This window comes from Nansenia antarctica (assembly GCF_963989245.1).
Source record: "Nansenia antarctica genome assembly, chromosome: 20".
Taxonomy (NCBI): Eukaryota; Metazoa; Chordata; class Actinopteri; order Argentiniformes; family Microstomatidae; genus Nansenia; species Nansenia antarctica.
Genome location: NC_137693.1, coordinates 13,369,477 through 13,391,035, shown reverse-complemented (window position 1 = coordinate 13,391,035; position 21,559 = coordinate 13,369,477). Strand labels below are relative to the sequence as shown.

At 42.9% G+C, this 21,559-nt stretch overlaps 2 protein-coding genes across 2 annotated transcripts in view; both read left to right on the top strand.

Moving 5' to 3' along the window:
• mogat2 (monoacylglycerol O-acyltransferase 2) overlaps nucleotides 1–1,966 on the top strand; it is a 32,692-nt gene extending 30,726 nt beyond the window's left edge. Inside the window, exons 5-6 of the mRNA XM_080549637.1 lie at nucleotides 246–445; nucleotides 1,005–1,966. Of these exons, the coding sequence (XP_080405763.1) occupies nucleotides 246–445; nucleotides 1,005–1,159 (355 nt within the window). The 3' untranslated portion in view covers nucleotides 1,160–1,966. The remainder of the gene's footprint in view (nucleotides 1–245; nucleotides 446–1,004) is intronic.
• An 8,861-nt stretch (nucleotides 1,967–10,827) lies between these two features.
• dgat2 (diacylglycerol O-acyltransferase 2) lies at nucleotides 10,828–20,882 on the top strand. Its single transcript, XM_080549807.1, has 8 exons — nucleotides 10,828–11,087; nucleotides 12,105–12,233; nucleotides 12,563–12,670; nucleotides 12,874–12,944; nucleotides 15,535–15,739; nucleotides 16,117–16,291; nucleotides 18,399–18,601; nucleotides 19,010–20,882. Exons 1-8 carry the CDS (start codon nucleotides 11,018–11,020, stop codon nucleotides 19,162–19,164), a joined length of 1,116 nt encoding a protein of 371 aa, XP_080405933.1. The 5' UTR covers nucleotides 10,828–11,017; the 3' UTR covers nucleotides 19,165–20,882.
• The last annotated feature ends 677 nt before the right edge of the window (nucleotides 20,883–21,559 follow it).

Below are 21,559 nucleotides of genomic sequence, written 5' to 3'. Positions count from 1 at the left end.
AGCAACACTGATTAAATGACACAACTACACAATCGTACACAGTATTAAGCAAGATTAAATTCACTTACAAGTCTAGTGGGAGATTATTCTCTTAGCTTAGTCAAAAATGTATCACTAAGTACTCAGAGACTACCTGGTCTTTATCAGTGTTCAATACCCATATCTGACACACTCAAAGAGACTGCTCCAACAAAATTAAGGGCCAAACTCATGTCCCACCCTCTGTCTAAACATCCCCTCCTCAGTGCCCATCTGGTGCCAATCTTCTCATTTGGAGAGAATGAAGTGTTTGATCAGGTAGAGAACCCCCGAGGCACCTGGCTCCGTTGGACTCAGGAAAAGCTGCAGGGGATGATGGGTGTCTCTCTGCCCCTCTTCCATGCACGAGGCATCTTCCAGTACAGCTTTGGCCTAATTCCATACAGGAAACCTATCTTTACTGTGGGTGAGTATTATACTATCTCAGTCTGAAACCAGGATGACATGGTTTACTGGTCCCGCCACATTGTCATGTTGACCAGACACTGTAATTCCATACTGTGGCTCTTGACTGGTGGTCCATAAAGTTGAAGCCAGGGCAGTTATCAGTAGCTGCCCGCTAGTCTATCGTTGTTTCAATTTGTCCTCCATTTCCCAAGCTTATAGTCAATCTATTGTCAGCAAAGCCAAAGGGATGATCGCTAGCCAAGTGTTAGTTTTAGCAGAACCACATTTATATCAACAAACTGGCAGACCTAGTTTCATATCAGTGAACTTGAATTTGAAACGTGAACATTGACAGGAGCGGGGCAGGGTTTGTACTCCTGAGAACTGGCCAGGGAGAGAAGGTGCCAGGGGAAGACTGGACTGTACCAAATCTGCTACTACATTGCATCAGTCTGACCAAATCTGTTAGCAACTGCTGCTGGCACACACTCTCATCTGTCTGTGTTAGTCTGTTTTGCAATCCCCAGTACAGTATACTAGAATGTGACATGTGAATGTGCTCTTTGACCTCTCCACAGTGGGGCGGCCAATCAGGGTGGAGAAGAATGAGAGTCCGACAGCAGAGGAGCTGGATGCAGTCCACCAGCTCTACATGGAAGAGCTCAGCAAGCTGTTTGAGGAGCAGAAGGGCAAGTATGGAGTGGATGAGGACGCACACCTCAGCTTCGTCTGAACAGGACTCAGAGCTCCAGAACCACCTGTAGTATGGAGCCACAGCTCAGAAGCAGCACGGTCTGACAACATCAAGCCAAACTGTATGTCTTACTGTATGTCTTACTGTATGTCTTGCTGTATGTCTTACTGTATGTCTTACTGTATGTCTTACTGTATGTCTTACTGTATGTCTTACTCAAACAGCTGTCTAGCATGTAGCATCCACTTACTTTCCCTCAACCAGAAACATGTGATCAGCTACCAGGATTCCCAATTGCAACAACAAGAAACAAGCCACAAGATGTGTTATGGATGTGTTATGTGGATGATATTTCTTACCAAATTTCAATAACATTCAAATGTAACCACTGTCAATACAATTTCAAACTGGAATTTAATGAAGCTGTATGAATATTGAATTTTGTGAATGCTGAATGTACATTTTGTTCCAATTGTACATCATTTCCTAGGGTGAGCATGCTGTTTAAGGTAACAGGGGGACATTTTGGGCTATAATTATCCTGGGGCCAGATTTCTTGACTTAATCCCCAGCTGTCTGTCATAGGGTGAGTTTTTGTAGCAATCTAACGTAATGGGGTGTTGTAGCCCAACTTGTTGTCAGTCTCACACTTGACAAATACAAAAAACTAATTAATTATTGATAACACATCATATTCAACTCATTCATTTGAAATATTTCTCTCTTGATGGTATTATAATTAATTGCAATTATCTGAAACTATTCATTGCACTGTACATTTGTAATATACTGATTAATAATTTCAGTAAATATGATTGTGTGTCTTATTCTTTGTATAAAACTGTGTACACGACTGCCGATCAAGTTGTGATTCATTGGGGGGGAGTGACCAGCTGGTTCTTGTACGATAAGACTGTCTGTGAACTTTTGCAACATACTATTTTATGACTGATGGCAAGGGTGACATACTGTATTTCCAAACCAGCCGACTGGCATCCAGTCACACAGTAGAGTGGACAGTGTCCAGGCACTTTCAACAGAGCCTGACCCATCAACCCAGCACAGCAAGGGGGACTAGTGAAATTAATACTGGAAAGACAAGTAATAAAGAAGTGACAGAGTATGCTGTAAGAAAGTAAGTACTGTACAAGAGAGGGTGAATAGAGAAAAGAGAAAGTTAGTGACAGAGAGGAAGGTGGAAAAGAAGAGAGAGTGACAGATTAATTATGTAATGCAGACACTGACCTCCTAGCATCTTGAGCCAACACTAGGGGGTGTAGATGTGGGTGAGTGAGGGGTGTGACAATGGTCAGGAAAGATTCAACTTGTGTCTCTGGAATACAGGCAGACTGCAAATCCAGTGTCAGGGAAGGTTCTCTGCTCTTTGATAACACTAGTGGGGTCTATTTTGAATCTTCATCTGAGCATATGACACAGAACAGAACTCTAGCATGGTCATTTAAAATACCATTAGTTTTAGTTTTGGGAATTAAATCAACTGTCAGAGAAGAGATGTAAACACTTTCAGAAATAACATAACCCTTCAAAGCAAGCACTATGCTTTGGAGGCAGAACATTTCGTCAGGATTTGTTATCAGCTGTAAGAAAAACACCAGCATTTACCTAGGAACATTTTATACAGATTCTCATCCATAATTGTTCTCAGTATCTCATGTGATTGCTCTCAGAAACTCTCTCAGTGCTCAGAACCTACAACCTCCCCTACCAGAACCTACAACCTCCCCTACCAGAACCTACAACCTTCCTACCAGAACCTACAACCTCCCCTACCAGAACCTACAACCTTCCTACCAGAACCTACAACCTCCCCTACCAGAACCTACAACCTTCCTACCAGAACCTACAACCTCCCCTACCAGAACCTACAACCTCCCCTACCAGAACCTACAACCTCCCCTACCAGAACCTACAACCTTCCTACCAGAACCTACAACCTCCCCTACCAGAACCTACAACCTCCCCTACCAGAACCTACAACCTCCCTACCAGAACCTACAACCTCCCCTACCAGAACCTACAACCTCCCTACCAGAACCTACAACCTCCCCTACCTGAACCTACAACCTTCCTACCAGAACCTACAACCTTCCTACCAGAACCTACAACCTCCCCTACCAGAACCTACAACCTTCCTACCAGAACCTACAACCTTCCTACCAGAACCTACAACCTCCCCTACCAGAACCTACAACCTTCCTACCAGAACCTACAACCTTCCTACCAGAACCTACAACCTCCCCTACCAGAACCTACAACCTTCCTACCAGAACCTACAACCTTCCTACCAGAACCTACAACCTCCCCTACCAGAACCTACAACCTTCCTACCAGAACCTACAACCTCCCCTACCAGAACCTACAACCTTCCCTACCAGAACCTACAACCTTCCCTACCAGAACCTACAACCTCCCCTACCAGAACCTACAACCTCCCCTACCAGAACCTACAACCTCCCTACCAGAACCTACAACCTCCCCTACCAGAACCTACAACCTTCCTACCAGAACCTACAACCTCCCCTACCAGAACCTACAACCTCCCCTACCAGAACCTACAACCTTCCCTACCAGAACCTACAACCTCCCCTACCAGAACCTACAACCTCCCCTACCAGAACCTACAACCTCCCCTACCAGAACCTACAACCTTCCCTACCAGAACCTACAACCTTCCCTACCAGAACCTACAACCTCCCCTACCAGAACCTACAACCTTCCTACCAGAACCTACAACCTCCCCTACCAGAACCTACAACCTCCCCTACCAGAACCTACAACCTCCCTACCAGAACCTACAACCTCCCCTACCAGAACCTACAACCTCCCTACCAGAACCTACAACCTTCCTACCAGAACCTACAACCTTCCTACCAGAACCTACAACCTCCCTACCAGAACCTACAACCTTCCTACCAGAACCTACAACCTCCCCGGGCCAAGAGGGAACCAGCCATCAAAGCTGAACCCCCCCCCAGGTCTCCACACTCTCCACCACTGATGTGCGCTGCACACAGTAAATAAGGTGAGTATTGCATGCAAGGCTGCTGGCGCCTGACGGTATCCCTGGCCGTTTGCTCAGAGCCAAGGTCTTCGCTGACATTTTTTACCTGTCACTGGCCCAGGCAGTTGTCCCCACATGCCTCAAATCAGCAACCATCGTGCCGGTGCCGAATCATTCCTGAATGATTTCCGGCCCGTTCGCACTCACCCCTATCATCATGAAGTGTTTCGAGAGGTTGGTCCTGGCTCACCTTAAAGACCACCTACCCCCAACACTGGATCCCTGCCAGTTTTCCTACCACCCAAACAGGTCAACAGAACAGCACTACTCTCTGCCCTGATCCATCTGGATAACAACAACACCTACGCAAGGATGCTGTTCATTGACTTCAGCTCAGCATTCAACACCATCATCCCCTTCCAAGCTGGTCACCAAACTCAGTGGCCTTGGCATCAGCACCTCCCTCTGCAACTGGACCCTGGACTTCTTCTCTCTCCAACAGATCCCAGTTTGTTAGGTTAGATAACCTAACCAGTAACAATGATGAGTCAGCCTACAGGCAGGAGGTCCAGCACCTGGACTCTGTGGTACGGCAGCTGCCCTGTCTCCGACCAGAAGGCCCTGCAACGAGGGTGAAAACCGCCCAGTACATCACCGGTGCCCAACTCCCTGCCATCGAGGTCCCCCAGCGCAGGCAGTATCCGCAGAGGGCACAAGGCTTCAGCAGGGACACCTCTCACCCCAGCCACAGACTGTTTACCCTCCTCCCATCTGAGAGGCAGTACAGGAGTCTCTGCTCCCGCACCAGCAGGCCCAGGAACAGCGTCTTCCCTGCAGCTGTCACTCTGCTGAACTCAGAATCCCCCGCCCCGCAAAAAGTGTACGTATATAATATATATTGATATTAATCTCATGTACAGTATATTTACTTCTTATAGTAATTTATCTATACTGTAATACCATGCACTGTCTACATTATCATGTATTTTGCACTATGCTACTCTCTGGTTAGATGCCAAACTAGATTTCATTGTCTCAGTAGGCCTACTTGTACTCTGTGCAATGACAATAAAGTTGAATTTAATCTAATGGAATCTAACCTTGATGTGTGTCCTTTGACTGGAGTGGCCTGCTTCATTTCTACTGATCCAGACCTAGATACAAATGGTCCACACTACTACTACTACTACTACTACTACTACTACTACTACTACTACTACTACTACTACTACTACTACTACTACTACTACTACTACTACTACTACTACTACTACTACTACTACTACTACTACTACTACTACTACTACTACTACTACTACTACTACTACTACTACTACTAATAATAATAATAATAATAATAATAATAATTCATTGTATTTATATAGAGCTTTTCCGGGGCTCAAAGACGCTGACAATATGGGAAAAACAGAAAACACAGAAACAACAAGCAACAGATAACATGAGCACATAGAACACAGAGTTAACGAACAGGCACAGGGAACAATTAACACAGCAATGTCCAGGGGGGGAGGGGGGTGGCAGGGTTACTATTGCCCTGAGGGATATTTTACACAGCCTTTTCATTATTTATAAGCAAATCGAAAACAATTGTAACTAATGCCCCTTTCAATGCTCTTATCAATTGTTACAATTCAACCATTACAATTCTATGACAATTGTTTCCAGTGTCTTGCCAAGTTGTGTGTGTAGTTATGTGTGTGTGTGTGTGTGTGTGTGTGTGTGTGTGAGTGTGTGTGTATGTGTGTGATTGCACTGCTTTCCACGTTGTATGAACTTTGAACCCATTAAAAACGCCAACGTTATCGACACACCAATGAACTTAATAGACAAGAAAAACAATTTCAAAATTCTCCCTCAAGTGCTCAAAACAGATAACATTGTTTTTTTTAAACAAAAAATGTATCTGGATTGATTGAAGGAAGTTTATTATATACTGTAAATGTAATAATATGTGTGCTGCAATGTGTGCTGAATCAAAAAGTTGTGTTAGAAGACTACTCTGAAAGGTAAGTAAAGAAAAGTATAATCACAATTATGTATAAGTAGAATTATAATGCATGATGTACTGACTGAGCTAATCAATCTAGAATAAGAGATGGACAAAATTCATGAATCAGTGTCAGCTCAGCCTATTACTCTTACAACTGTGAGAATTCAAGCCTGATATCAGAGGAGGTGAAGGGAGAAGTGTTTATATTTCATATCATGGTTTGGTCTTTGGACAGTGCTATGTTATCAGGTGTTATGGTACTGTATACCAGGAGAGCAATTCCCTTTTCTCTGTTTTCCAGAGAATAACAATAACATAACAATTAAAAAGTTTAAATAAATATAGGACACTATTTTATACAATAAATTAAAAGCCGAACAACAGTACAATACAATAACAATTTAAAAAGCTAAAGATTAAAATCAATAAATAAAAACAAATCAGTCAGTTAAAAACCTAGCCTAAACTGTCAGTATTTAAAATACAGTCAATGAAAAGCTGAACAGAACATAATAGTCTTCAGCCTATTTAAAAACATTTTATAAAGATGGGGCTGACCTAATGTTTTGTGATAGCTTGTTCCAATTGTTTGCTGCATAGTGAGTGAATGCTGCCTCTCCACTTTTGGTGCTCACTCTTGGAACAGTACCCCCCTCCCCCCCGGACATTGCTGCGTTAATTGTTCCCTGTTCGTTAACTCTGTGTTCCATGTACTCATGTTATCTGTTGCTTGTTGTTTCTGTGTTTTCTGTTTTTCCCATATTGTCAGCGTCTTTGACCCCCGGAAAAGTGCTATATAAAAACAATGAATTATTCTTATTATCATTAACAGTTAAAAGGCCTCAGATGTACAGCACTATGCACTCCTATCTTTTGAGTGACATCTTTTCTAAACCTACTCATGTCACCTTTCCAACTTATCAACAGAAAACAGAACACATGGATTTTCCTGTCCTAATTCTGAATACTGAAACGTTTCGTTTCTTGACAATTTCTGACTAAAGAACACAAGGACATCTATGAGAAAATAAAGCCTAGGTTAAAGTCAACATCTATCATGGTCTCACAATTTCACTCGAAAGGCAAAATAAATTAACAAATGAGAATGTAAGGGTGTGTAATGTCATTACAAAAGGGCAATAACGGCAGAGGATTAGGAAGTGAAACTCCATTTAGGAAACTCCAGTTATTATATTGTAACGATCCTGTATGAGGCCCGTTAACAGCTCCACCAAGGGAGTTAACTCTCTTGGTCTAATGGTTAGCGCGGCCGTCGGTTATGTGGGAGGTCGGGGTTCGACTCCCGCATGGGGCGAGTTACACTAGAAGATTCCCGTTCGCTACAATATAATGGAGCATGATGAAACCTACAGACACGATGTCTGTAAAGGGCAAGAGCACATCCTCAAGGTCCGAAGGTGACACTTGAATCTACATATCTCAGGCAGGGCTACCTCATCACTAGAACTTCATTCCAAGTGGCTGGGATTAGCACACAACATTAGCACACAACACACCAATGTTGTTAGTAAGTGCAAAAGCAAAACAAAAGAAACAATAGTAACATATGGTTATAATAGGCAATCTTCAAAGAATACAATGAATTAAAGAATAGCATTGGCTTCAGCTGACTCCTCGAACTTCTTGAAAACACACATTTTATCATCCTGAAACCAAGGAACCTTAATGGATAAAAACTGAAAGACCTTAATGGGAGAGACCTTCTGGCCAGTAAGAAACTAAACAAGTTCAGGCTTTAAACATTTTCTAATAATCTGAATTGTCACTGACTGTTGTGAGCTGATGCCAAGGCAACATGGTTTATTACTTAACAGCAGCTCCCAGTCCAAGGACTGTACAGTAGATATCAGCCAAATGCACTTTTGATTCGCATCCAGATGCCATTTGATTTCAGCAATGAGTCTAGACTGTGGCCATGTCCTCATCTGTGTTGGCATTGCCAACTTTTCAAAAAATGCCGGTCGAGAGAGAACGCTAGCGTTGCTTGTTCGCCACTTCTCCGCCCGAAATATAGATATACTTGCAGCATACAGAGTAGATTGTCCTACAAAGACACTTAGATTTAGATTTAGTAAAAAAAAAAAAAATTAGACCCCTATACTAGTAGTCAGTCGAGTAGTCGGTCGAGAGAGGACGCTGGCGTTGCTTGTTCACCGCTTCTCAGACGCCACACTACAGACATCTGTCTCTGGCTCTGGAGAGAACCTCACTACAGACATCTGTCTCTGGCTCTGGAGAGAACCTCACTACAGACATCTGTCTCTGGCTCTGGAGAGAAACTCACAACTACACAGAGAAGTTAACCAGACAGATAAGATAGCCAGACTGTGTTTACCACCTCAAATTAATTAATTTATGCCCAGCCAAATCCATGTTTAGAGGTAGCTAGCTAACATTACATTGATCATACTCGTAAGACTTTTCCCTTTCAAAAAATGCCGGTTGAGAGAGGATGCTGGCGTTGCTTGTTTTCGCCGCTTCTCTGCACGAAATCTAGATATACTGGACTGGAATGGACTTTATTTATTTGTCATTGCTACAGTACAGGTACCAAACAACGAAATTTAGGAGGGGTGGCTCCCCTGGTGTTAGGAAAGGGAAAGAAAAAAAAACATTTTAGAAAAAGCATAAAAGCATAAAATCACAAGAAGGTAAGGAGCTGGTTTACATCAATAAAGGCTATGTACACAATCCACTGTACTATACTGCACAGATAGTCAACTAGGGTTGTCATATTGCACAAAAGTATTTTTTCACGTTATTTTAAAGTGTCACAGTTTGCAGGCTTGAAAATGTACATGTTTGTGCCTCAGCACTAGCTGCCATACAATCCGTCCGGACTGTCCTGGGCCCAGAACTTAGGCCTTTTCTGTGTTCAGGGCCTTGACGGCCCTGTGGTAGAAGCAGTTCTTCAGTCTGTTTGTCTTAGCGGCCGGGGTCCTGTGTACCTCCTGTTCGAGGGCAGCCTGACAAAGTGTACGTGCCCAGGGTGGGTCGGGTCCCTGGAGATCTTGGAGGCCCTCCTGAGACAGCGTGTGTTGTACAGCTCCTCCAGAGAGGGGAGGGGGGCGCCGGTGATCTTCTGTGCTGTTCTCACGACTCTCTGTAGCGCATTTCTCTCCGCTGTTGTGCAGCTGTGGAACCAGTTGCAGATGCCGTAGGTGAGGATGCTCTCCACTGCGCCGTGGTAGAAGGCCACCAGTATCTCCTGCTTGTTGTGTTCTTTCCTGAGGCATCTCAGGGTGTATAGCCGCTGTTGTGCCCTCTTGATGGTGCCTTTTGTGTTGTCCTTGCAGTATACAGAGTAGATTGTCCTACAAAGACACTTAGATTTTGATTTAGGTCATGTTCTCACATGAAAGTCTGAATCAGGACCTGTAGCAAGTGGATGAGTTTGCAAAATTGTTGCATAAATTATTTCTCTGATTTGCATTCTCACAGCCCTTTATAAACGAATCGAAGCAACAGACGTGGTAGTTGATTGGTCAGAAAAATGAAAATTGCCCGTTGTCCCTCTCTTATCCAGATCAACACGTATGCACTGTTGTTTTCCTATGGACAGCCTCGATGCGTCGTTTCTAACCGGAGCGACACCACCCTTTTCAAGTGGAGCATCCGTTGGTTGTTTGCTCCGGGAGCGACTTGTAATGCACGTTCTCACAGCTCCAAACGACGCAGAGCAAAGCAAATTTTATCCTAAACTCCGTTTCAAGTGAAGCAAATGTTCTAGTGAGAACACACCCTTATGGTTAGGGTTAGGGTTAGGTCCAGGGTTATCTAAATATTAATCTCTACTTGTATGACTGGGTGCAACTAAAACTGGCATTTAGGTGTCTTAACTCAACAATGATTTGAATAAAAGCTACTTCTCAAAATGGGCGTCCAGTGGAAGAATCTGAAGAGTCTTACTGCAAGAGGCCCTTCATGGCCAGTGCTATCCTATCTATTGTGGGCACTGCCAAACGAGTGTGCTCTCTGCTATCTGTGTTTGCCAGGTTTGGCAGTGGGGCAGTGGTAAAGGACAGTGCTGAAATCTGGGCCTGAAAAACCAAGGGGAGGACAGTGACCTGGGCCTTGCACAATCCTGTCACATGCACACTGACCAACTCTGGAATGAGGACATTCTCTCTATTCACAAATGCACTGGTCTTTGGTCATGTATCAATTCAAGATCAGTAAGAGATTATGGAATCTTTGATTGAATTAGTATAGGCCTAGTGATATTGATTTATATATCCAATATATATCCTCTATATGAAAAAGGTAAATGTAAACACCTAAAAATCGTAAAAAGTGGTAATATTTGAATCACCCTAGTGTCAAAGAACTACAGTGGCCACCAAACACAACTAGACAAAAGCTGTAAGCCTCACTATAATGTGTCTCAGGATTAGAGTAATACACACACACGTGTGCGCGCGCTAACGTCAGGTGACATTGTTGTTCAATAGTTTTCTTACCAAAAAAAAGTGGGAATCTGGTATTAGGGACACTCTTTCCAACAGGATTGAGTTGCAGATAGCAGGTGGAAATGGTCAAAAACACGACTGTTGACCGCTACAGGACCCCACGTGACTGTCCAGCACTTGATATACACACCCAGGTTTCCATTGTGACAGTGCTTTCTGACACAGCTGTCCTGAGAAGAAACAACCCAATCTTTCACCTCGGCGGTTGGGGTTTCCAGCAGCATCTGTGTGGAGCCAATACCTCCGTAACCCTCCTGGCTGGCTCCTCCCTCACCGCAGGGTTAAATGTCTGCTCTGGGCGCAGATTGAGCGCAGACGAAGGCAGTCATGATAGAGGAGCTATAGAGTTGACTTCATCGCAGCAAGTATTTCTGATGAACCTGTTTAATTCCGGAGCCTCAGTTATGAAGACATTACTTGCTGCATACTCCGGTGTCCTAAAAGGTAAGTAAGACTTTGATCAACTTTGATCCTTGTACTGTTGTAGAAACAACATCAAAATCATACTTAATTGTGTTAATTGGATTCACCTCATGCTGTTCAGATCCTATATTGTTGATGCTGAGTATTTTATTTGGATTAGTTGATGAATGCAACAGTTTTCTATATTGTGTTTCCTCCCTAAAGCATGAACATGTTCATTCGAAAAATGCACTTTATTACCATAAGGGGACCCTATTTTGTTTGTTACTCGTAGTATGTGGATGATCTTTTACAGCCATACCTTATGGATTTAAAGGTTCTACCTAGTCAATTCCTCTCCTTTATGAAGCATACAACTTTTACAGACAAGATGCTTTAGTTGGTCTATACTGTCGTTTCAGCCATTGAATTTGTCATGGAAGATAACACAATAATATTTATTTCTTGTCATCAGAAGTGTGAATGTTAAGTGTGAATACTGTATTGTGGAGCTCATATTGCTTGTCTATTAAGCATGTTGACTGGTCTGATCTGGATGGGAGAAGGAGTGAGACAGCGCCAGCAGTGGGCAGATGTGACGTGGGGTTTAAAGATGGGATTACGTGGCTCTGTTGTACAGGGATCCCCACACTCTGAGCGTGACTAGACAGGAGTCTTTTCTCAACTGTTATGGATGAGATTGTCCTCCACTCATGAACCAGGAAAAGACCCAGGTGCCTCCCCTTAGATATTCAAGGCTTTCTGATGATGACTCGAGTGGAGAGGGCATGAGGAGTGTTGTTCCTAACAATTGAGGGAAAAAGGATTTAGTCCCCTCAGTCAGTCACATCACCTGTGAACATGTCTTGTAGCTGTGTGGACTGTGGCACTGCTCTGCCTCTATTTTATGGCGAGGGATCGGATTGAGTGGCTCTGTCTCTATAGCAACTGTGGTGGCTGAGTGAAGTAGATGTGGGGTAACTTACCCGAGGTCTGTGCGTCTTTGTAAGGCACAAGTCTTTGTTTATCATGGTACTCCCCCCTCCCCTTTTCCTCTAGGCACTGGCACCAGCATCCTCTCTGCCATGCAGGACCTGCGCTCCGCTCCTTGGCCTTCCAGATCCAAGATGGAGAAACACCTACAGGCCATCTCTGTCCTGCAGTGGGTCCTCAGTTTCCTAGTCATGGGTGAGTGTGTGGCTGAGTGTATTTGTTGTGCATGCTACTAAGTGCTACTGTCTTTCTGCTGCTCCTATCAGTAGATGTTAAAAACACAGTGGCGAGCCTGTTGCTTCAGAAGTGTCTAACCTTGTAACCTTGTAAGGTCAAGCCTTGTTACAGTGTAAGCTCTCTCCCACTCTCACTCTTTTGGTCCTCTCTAACAAGATCAAGTCAAGATGATGGGATTGTATCTTTTCCAGTCTACATGTTAGACGTTTCTAGATATAATATTGAAGTTCCTGATGCTAGTGTGCTACAATGGGGGTCAATTTATGTCTCTTTCTCTCATCTTGTAGGCACCTCCTGCACTGTGCTGTTGCTCTACATGTTCTGCACAGACTGCTGGGTGATCGCTGCCATGTACACTGCCTGGCTCATATTCGACTGGAACACCCCGAAAGAAGGTAAGTCCCCTGGGATGTTGAAGTAAATATGAGAGCACCACTGTCGACACACAAACACATACAATATTGTACTTTGTGAAGCTCACTGAGGGTTTTTTGACACTGACTGAATGTTGTTCTGTCTTAGACCATGGGGAGCTAGGATGGGTTGGTTGGCAACCTGTGTAATGTGGGTCTGAGAGCATTCTTTACCGTTGTCTCAGGTGGCAGGAGGTCCTCTTGGGTAAGAAACTGGACCGTGTGGACTTACTTCAGAGACTACTTCCCCATCAGGGTGAGTGTAAACAATACTGTACACAGGGCTCCCGACACCTTCTGAAACATCAAATTCAAGCACCTTTCAAGGACTTTCAAGACTCAATTACCTCAAATTCAAGGACCCAACACGGCATAGTTTGAGACAGTTCTTATTATATAGATTATCATCTAGATCTATCTGCTCACAGACAACAATTAAAAAGAGAGAGAGAGGGGAATTCAAACACTTTCAATGACCCATGTCTATTTTCTAAAACTTTTAAGACCTTGATTTCTTTTTCTCAAATTCACAAACTTTCAAGGATTTGAGGATTTCAAGGAACTGTGGGAACCCTGTTTATAGTACTATGTGCATTTGTTGGAGTGTGCTTTTGGTATAGGGCAATGAAGCATCCTGACCTTGTCATCCAGTAGAAAAGAATGTCTAAAAAAAGAGTAGAAGAGAAGAGTAGGTCTCTGTATGTTTTAAATATCATGACATGAGGTGAGCTCATTAAAATGGCCACCAGCCTGGAGATCAATGAAACACAGCAGGTGTGCATGTTTGTTGCTGGTACAGAATCAGATTACGTTTTAAGTGAACTGTCTGGTATATAAGAGATGAAGTTAAAGTTCATCAATACCATCATTGATTGTGCTGCAGAATGGAGTTCCAGTAGCATAGGCATGGCTACACAGATAACTTATCTTTGACTACCTAGTATCAGCTGTTGGTTCCATGTTGTTCCTGGTCCCTGTTGTTTATGATGAGGGGTGGATGGTGTTGAAGGGGTAGACTTTGCCCCAATTGATTGGGAAAGCGCATCGCTGAGCTTGTGTTTTTCTGTTGCCTTATTTTGCTCCTTTGCAACTGGAGATGGGAGTTCAATCCTAGATTAGGCTGGGGAGAAACACACACACGTGTGTAGGATGCAGGGGTAGGCAGGCACACACCCTTACTGCATTGCCATTGGAAGAAATCACGATTGGAGGTGATGTTGTTGAGGTACTATTGGTGACCCAGAATAGTGCTGCTCTCTTTTAGATCGCCAGTGTATTGCCTTGTTTTGGACCCGTCCCTGACCCGTCCCTGACGCTGAGACCAAACAACTTAGAACATTCAGAGGTTTCTCTCTGCCCTCCTCTCTGGGCATTCAACCATCTGAGTGTGTAACACCCCTCACTCCTCTGAAATATTGATAAACCACAGACCACATTATCCGGCCTTTAGCTCATCTACTTATAGCTGATTTAAATAGTCATCCTCATTCACCATGGTATCAAATGGATTTACTCAAACATTTGAATAGCAACATTTGAACAGCAGCCTTTGGTGTGGCCACAATTGAGATGCATTCTAATACACAGAATCAGGATGAAAGGTCAACTTTGACTATCAATTACTGTCATGATGACTAACATACAGAAAATGGAGTGCCTGTTGTCTCTGGAGCATGAACTTTGTTCTGTGATACTGTAGGTACTTTGAGCACTGCTTCATGGCTGTCTGTCCAACTGACTTGATTAGATCATTCTGTTTGTTCCCAATGAGTTGTGCTGTAGTCTGGAGGAGAGGGATGTCTCTAACATGTGTCTGATAAGGCCTCAACAGATTCAGTCTCAATATTGATTTACATATCAGTCATGGATTGGCTCTTCTTCAGGTTGGAACAAAATAGCATCTTCTGGTTGTGGAGGAGGAGGCTTTAGATGTAAGCTTATGAGTTAGGAACATGCTGAATGCCAAGTGTTGGCAGGGATGCAGATTCTTTAGCTCATTCACCCACCTACATTCTGTTTGATATGTGGGGTCACTTACCTGCAACTGTTAGAGTGGACAGTTGAGTAAATGTGTGGGCCTTGCATAAACAGCAAGCTGTCGTTCTCCTCCTTTCCTTTCCTCTCCTCCTTTCCCAATCCTTGTGCATTGCATGATATTAAACGCTACCATTCGTGATCTGTGTTGCCAATGGTAATCCTTTTACATTAGGAGGTCCTTTTTACTAGTGGAGGTAGAAATCGGAGGACAGGCTCATTGTAATGAATGGATAAGGAATGGTATCATGTGTTTGATAAGCCCGTCCTCTGGTTTCTACCTCCACCAGCCTCCCCTGCTTTACGTCTGTAATGACATCCCTGTGGAATCCCTACAGCACATCTCTCAGAGACCTAATCTGTAAATGTGGTTATGCAACAGCCTGGTTTGACCAACCCCTATGGGAAGCCCGGTGTACACACCTCTTTGGGTCTGAATATACTGCACTTTCACTTTCCTCCATAAGACTGGCTTAATGATGGCACAAAACACAACCCGCTGCCTGTTATTATTTTATTACTGGACATGTGAACAAAGTTGGGTCATATCAGGGCTAAACTGATAACACTGTCTCAGTTCCAAGAAAATGTATGGTTCCTATGGTAATGAATGGCAGCCCACAGTAGGCTATAATACTGTGGGTGAACTTTTCTTGAAAAGAGTTCCAAACGCAGTTTGTCCTGACCTGCTGACTGTGTTACCTGAAACTCTGTTTTGGGGAAATGTTATAACTCTGTAAGCAAAAATCATGGTAAAGCACGTATTTGTGCTCAATGTTGGAGGATACTAACATCGTGTCTTTGTTTTTCAGCTTATTAAGACGCACAACCTGCTGCCCAGCCGGAACTACGTATTTGGCTACCACCCACATGGGATCTTCTGTTTCGGCGCATTCTGTAACTTTGGGACAGAGGCCACAGGCTTCTCCAAGAAATTCCCGGGGATCAAGCCTTCCCTGGCCACCCTGGCTGGAAACTTCCGGATGCCAGTTCTCAGGGACTACCTGATGTCTGGAGGTGAGATGGTTATTGTTGTCTGAAGAGGCCTCATCTGTCCTCAGTAAACTGCTGATAACAGGGCTGTATCTACACACTCTAATCAAGCATAGAACCCTGAGCTTTGGCCTATTGCGCAGTTGATACAGCCTCTGTGTCTACCTGTGTTTGCTGATGTCGGTATTCTAAAGAACTGTTGTTGAAATCTGCATTTCAGCTTTCCAAAGTTCTCGTTTTTTTCGTTTTATGCACTCTATTTACTCTGACACATTTTTTAACATTTGATTATACATTTTTACTAGTGTCATTTTCAACTTCCATTATGTTCCCTGCAAAAACAATATATTTTTAGGCCCCAAGTATAGTAATCCAAACTGCCATCCCTTCCCATATCCCAGGTATCTGCCCAGTGAACAAGAACTCCATTGACTACCTCCTCTCACGGAACGGGACGGGCAACGCTGTCGTCATCGTCGTGGGTGGAGCGGCAGAATCTCTTGACTCTGCGCCAGGCATGAATTCAGTCACACTCAAACACCGGAAGGGCTTTGTGAGACTTGCTCTCAAGCAAGGGTGAGATGAGTGCACAACACCCTGCGACACACACATACACACATACACTCACACACACACACACACACACACAACAAAGCTAATCAGACTACATTAGGTTTGTTTCTATTAGAAAACAGCACAGACATGGCTATCGTATCAGGGAATTGCCCCCACAATAGGTTTTACATTGGCATTTACACTGGCACACTACATTGACACTGGCCAGTCATTGAGTAGTAATTGGTCTCTGTAGCTCAGATAGGGCTTTCACACCGGCAGTTCCGACGCAGGTTTCCGAACGCGAACGCGAACCGGCGTTCGGAACTGCCGGTGTGAAAGCCCTAAGAGTGCCACCTAGCATACATACACACTCAGCATGGGCCAAAGGACATGCTCTGCTTGGGACTCAGAACACGAAGTTCCAGCATACTGTGTGTAAACTGGCAGAGGAGTTCCCTGTACACCAGATTAACCATGATTGCCCATTCAGACTTCGAAAACTACCACTTTGATTTGCCCCACTAACCCAAACAAGCCCACTTCAATAATAAATATGGTCTGGATGTGGATTATAGATACTCTGGTTATACCAACAATTGTATGTATTCCTAAAAAAACTTGGATAACATGGTTGGAAATTAACACAGAAATATACATACTGTATTTGGGACACTTTTGGGTCATATTTGTATGTAACTAGCTTTGTATGTAAATACTTTGGTTCCTTTACAAAAAGATTTCATGATAGATACTCTCGTAGAGTATTCATGTCTGGTGTGTTTTTGAAATGCTATGATTTCATAAACAAGTAGCCAAAAGGGCTCTAAAACCTGGTATAGCTTGTATTATTGTCTGTATCCAATAGTGATTTTTAGGATAGCATTTCTGAAGGGGCAGTTTTGTATGACGTCACCATCACAAGAAATAAAGGTAGTCTATGGTAGGCATATGCTATGCACTGCAAAAAGTCTGCTCTCAAAAACAAGAAAAAAAGCAATGTGGGGAATATTACTTAAAAAAAGCAAAATTGTCTGCCAACAGAACAGGAAAATTTCATTAAAAAAATTGAAAAAAATCTTAAAACAAGTATAACAAATCTTAAAATACTGCACGCGAACAAAAAAAAACAAGCATGTATTGCCTTGATTTAAGATATATAATCTAACTTAGATTTACTTTTTGCAGTGTGGGCTGCGATGTGAGTGCCAGGGAGCAGAAAGATTTCAAAACTGAATACACTTCATCTGAATATACAGCCCAGAACATACTGATTCTCCTTGGTCTGTTTGTTGTGCTCCGCGATGCCGTGGCAATATGCACCATCTAGTTGTGTCTGGATGTTGAGCTGCCCCAGTAAACCCAACTTCATGGCACTATTCAGATGGGATGCAGAACTTTTATCCTTCGCTGTTCTTTCTGACAGAGGTTTAATGTCTTTTAATCCAGCCGATACAGAACAGCACATCATGTTTCCAGGTGCTAGCGGTTAGCCATCTCTTTTTATCAAACCATTCCTCTTTGAACGTATGGTTCCCCCAGCCTGAAGCAGGACCAATATTCTGGTCTGTGTGGCTCTAAAGGTTTTATCTCCAACCAAAGGCAATGTACTAAGCTGCACGGTCAACTAATAATCTACTAGATTCATTGTTAGCTAGCTAGTAGTAGCGATAGACCTACAGTAGATCAACTGAATTGCTTTGTGATTATTTCTTATCACGTCAGGCCATGTTAACGACATTAGCGTTTAATATTTTTCCGCCACCTGTTTCTAGGAATTCATTTCACCCAATATAATTGGCAGAGGTTTTCCCTGCTTACACCAATCTTGCTCACGACGCCCTAGCTGCCCCACAGCAGAGAGATAGGACAAGGAGCGCAATCCGCAGCATGACCACACACACACAAACTAGAGAAATTGCTCCAAAACAGCACTATAAAGATTGTGAGTCAAGTTATACTTGTACCAATTTCACCATTGAATCACTATTTTGTATTAAATATAAAATCTTTCACCATACCACCACCTGGTGGGGCACTGCCCCACCTGCCCTTAATGCCAGTGTGCCACTGTCTGTATCCATTGGGTCCTGTAAGACACTAATGGACACCGGCTACTCTGTGACAGGTCTGATCTGGTGCCGGTGTACTCCTTTGGGGAGAACGAGGTTTACAAGCAGGTGATCTTTGAGGATGGCACCTGGTGGCGGTTGGCTCAGAAGAGGCTCCAGAAGTTGCTGGGCTTCGCCCCCTGTCTATTCCATGGATGTGGCCTCTTCTCTTCTGACTCCACTGGTATGGTGCCTTACTGCAAACCCATCACCACCATCGGTGAGTAACCACCTCTGTTATGGCATGGGGATGTTTTCCAGAATAGTTGGCATTTCTATTTTAAACTACTTGTATATCTTTTACTTGTTATTTGCCAGCCAGAATATGAGACCTCTCATAAAGGCTATGCTGATTAACCTTTCATTCAGAAATAAAGAAATAATGTTTTAAGCGTTTGACATGACGGTTACCAACAGGCAGTTCAAGGTGCAATCAATCTATAGTTCCTCTCTGATAACAGAACCATCCCCATAGTCAATATTTACACTCCCTGTAGCATCACGGACATATTAATGTTTAACGTTGTAGCTTCTGTGAAGGTACAACATTTTCAAGTTTTTAAAACACTGTTGATCTCTAATATTTCTAATATTCATTGGATTTGTTGTTGCTATGTATTTCTCTCAGTGGGTGAGCCCATCACAGTGCCAAAGGTTGAAGAGCCTACTCAGGATGTAGTGGACATGTATCATGCCATGTACGTCAAGTCCCTCCAGACCCTCTTCGACAATTATAAGACCCGCTTTGGCATGAAGGAGAGTGACATCCTGCACATCCAATGAGAGAGGAGTGGAACCTCGGAACTGAGAGAACTGTCGCAGCCGCTTCAGACCCACGTGCCTAGCTCTGATTGTCTCTGGAAAGTATATACATGAATATGTGTGTAGAACGCTCTCAGCATCATCCTGAACGCAAGCTGGAAGTTCCAACATTCAGGGTGAAATGGGGACGAAATGGTTTTAGGTGCCCTTAAAGAAATACCATTTTCCCTATCCTAGTCTCTACCTATGGCAAGTTGATTAATCTCAATTCATTAAATGTTTCCAAAAAATATCATATGCCACATTCATAGATGTTTGCCATGACATGATGAGATGCGGAGTATAGTTTGGGCTACAATGTGCAATGGAAGTGACACCCACTAGATGGCAGTACAGAGTAACAGGTCCAGCATGCAACAATTACCAAGTTTGTCACCTAGATGAATTTAATTGCCTTTTTTTTTTGCTATAGGCACCAGCAATGCAATTGTAAGAGTGTCGTATTGCCTCACTAAAAAGCAGATACGTGGTGGTTTAAGCCAAAGACCTCATGGTGGCCCCACACTTGCACACAAACCTGTGAAATGTGAAAGTGGAGGAATTCTATGGGATGATCCACTAGGTATTAATCCTATTTTGTGGAAAAGGCCTTTTCACCCTTAGTGATCCAATTATTTTTCCATTGAAACAAGATTCCTTTATTGAATTTGCTTGAGAAAGCGATATTCCATATGATAGCCTTGATTGTCCATTAACCTAGACATCCTATCTTTTTTTGCTAGTGAATCTCTCAAGGTGTGAGTGAATTGACTGTGCTGCAGAAACGGTTGGCTGGTGCCTTGAGGCCCGATGTAATATAGTTCCAGGAGAGTTGGTTGTATATTTTGAAGGTAAAGATTAAGCAATTCCAGGGTGCTGTCTTCTTCCACACAGAGGGCAGCTGAGTGATAAACGACAAAATCAATGAAAATGAGAAGGAAGGGATCACAAAGTATTGATATTTGAAACTCCCTAATAATTACCAACAAGTGTTAAAAAGCAAAGTGATTTGTCATCAGGCATGTGATGTCAAACACAGAATCAAGTCTACCACCCTGACAATGGTACGCACGTTTGAATGTGTATGCTACAGTATAAGAAACCATAGCAAAATAATTGTTATGTGGTCAGATCTTAAAGTTGGTGAGACCTAAATGGAAGTGTCATTTCAAATGTAATTTCCTTCACCTTCACCATTGTGACTTCTTACAGAGAGCAGTGTTCATTTCCACATCTAATTCATATGCAATAAACACAGCAAGGCCTTTTATGTTGTGAATGGTGTCATCACTGTCTGCCTATTTAAATGAAACTTTTGTATGTTTTCGGAATAAAACTTGTACATAGCAATCACTTAATTTTGTTGTTGTTGTTGTTCACACACTATACTACATTTCATAGAGTGATTCCACAACCTTAACCCTAGATAATGTATACAGTGCCATGCGGAAGTAATTACATATTTCTTCTTCTTTCGGCTTTACACTCCAAAGGTTTGGATTTTAAATCAAATTACAATGTGGTTAACGTAGAAGTTCTCAGCTAAATTTGTTATCCCAAAAAATATATTTTTTAGATATCTGCAGGTTCGTAGCTTTGTCCAGTACTCCCCTCCACACCCCTCCTCTCAGCCAGTGCTCCCCTCCACACCCCTCCTCTCAGCCATTACTCCCCTCCACACCCCTCCTCTCAGCCAGTACTCCCCTCCACACCCCTCCTCTCAGCCAGTACAACCCTACATTGATGCTGTTTTACTACCACCCCCTACATCAAAAGGTGTCATCTCATGTGGATATGAGAGAATTTTCTCCCTTCAGAGTTCCTCATTGTTAGCTATCAAAACATTATGAGAACAGGAAGGGTTAGAAGAAGAAATGACAGACAATTTATGGGATGATATTATTATCCGGGTCCACTCGAACTCCCACCAGGCAGGGCTTGGATCAGAGTTCTTCATTTTTAGCAACATTTGGTAAGAATTAAGAACATCTCTGATTACCATTAGAAGAAAATAAATACACACTGAGTGGGTCTACAGCTACATTTAAAAAAAAAATATGGCAACTCCTCTTTGACCATAGAGACATTGTAGTTCCAGGGGGTACCTGCATGGCTGTTGGTTAAGGTTGTTTTATTTATTTTTTATTTTGATCTTGCTCCTTTGACTACTTAATATCAATCTGTAGCACTAACTGTAATTATGTTTTGCTATGTACCATGAATACCATGTTTTTTGTTTATTACGTTTTTGTTGGTGGGGGGGGGGGGGTTACATATAGAAAAATAACCAAAAAAACATTGAAACAATTTCAGAACATACTGTGTATATATTGTGGAAAAACACCAATAAAAAGACTTGAAAAAATGTGAATTGCTG

Coding starts and splice junctions, on each gene's coding strand:
- dgat2 (XM_080549807.1), top strand. CDS start 11,018: ATGAACCTGTTTAATTCCGGAGCCTCAGTTATGAAGACATTACTTGCT. Junction 12,234..12,562: donor CCTCAGTTTCCTAGTCATGG/GTGAGTGTGTGG, acceptor CTCATCTTGTAG/GCACCTCCTGCACTGTGCTG. Junction 12,945..15,534: donor GAGACTACTTCCCCATCAGG/GTGAGTGTAAAC, acceptor TTTGTTTTTCAG/CTTATTAAGACGCACAACCT.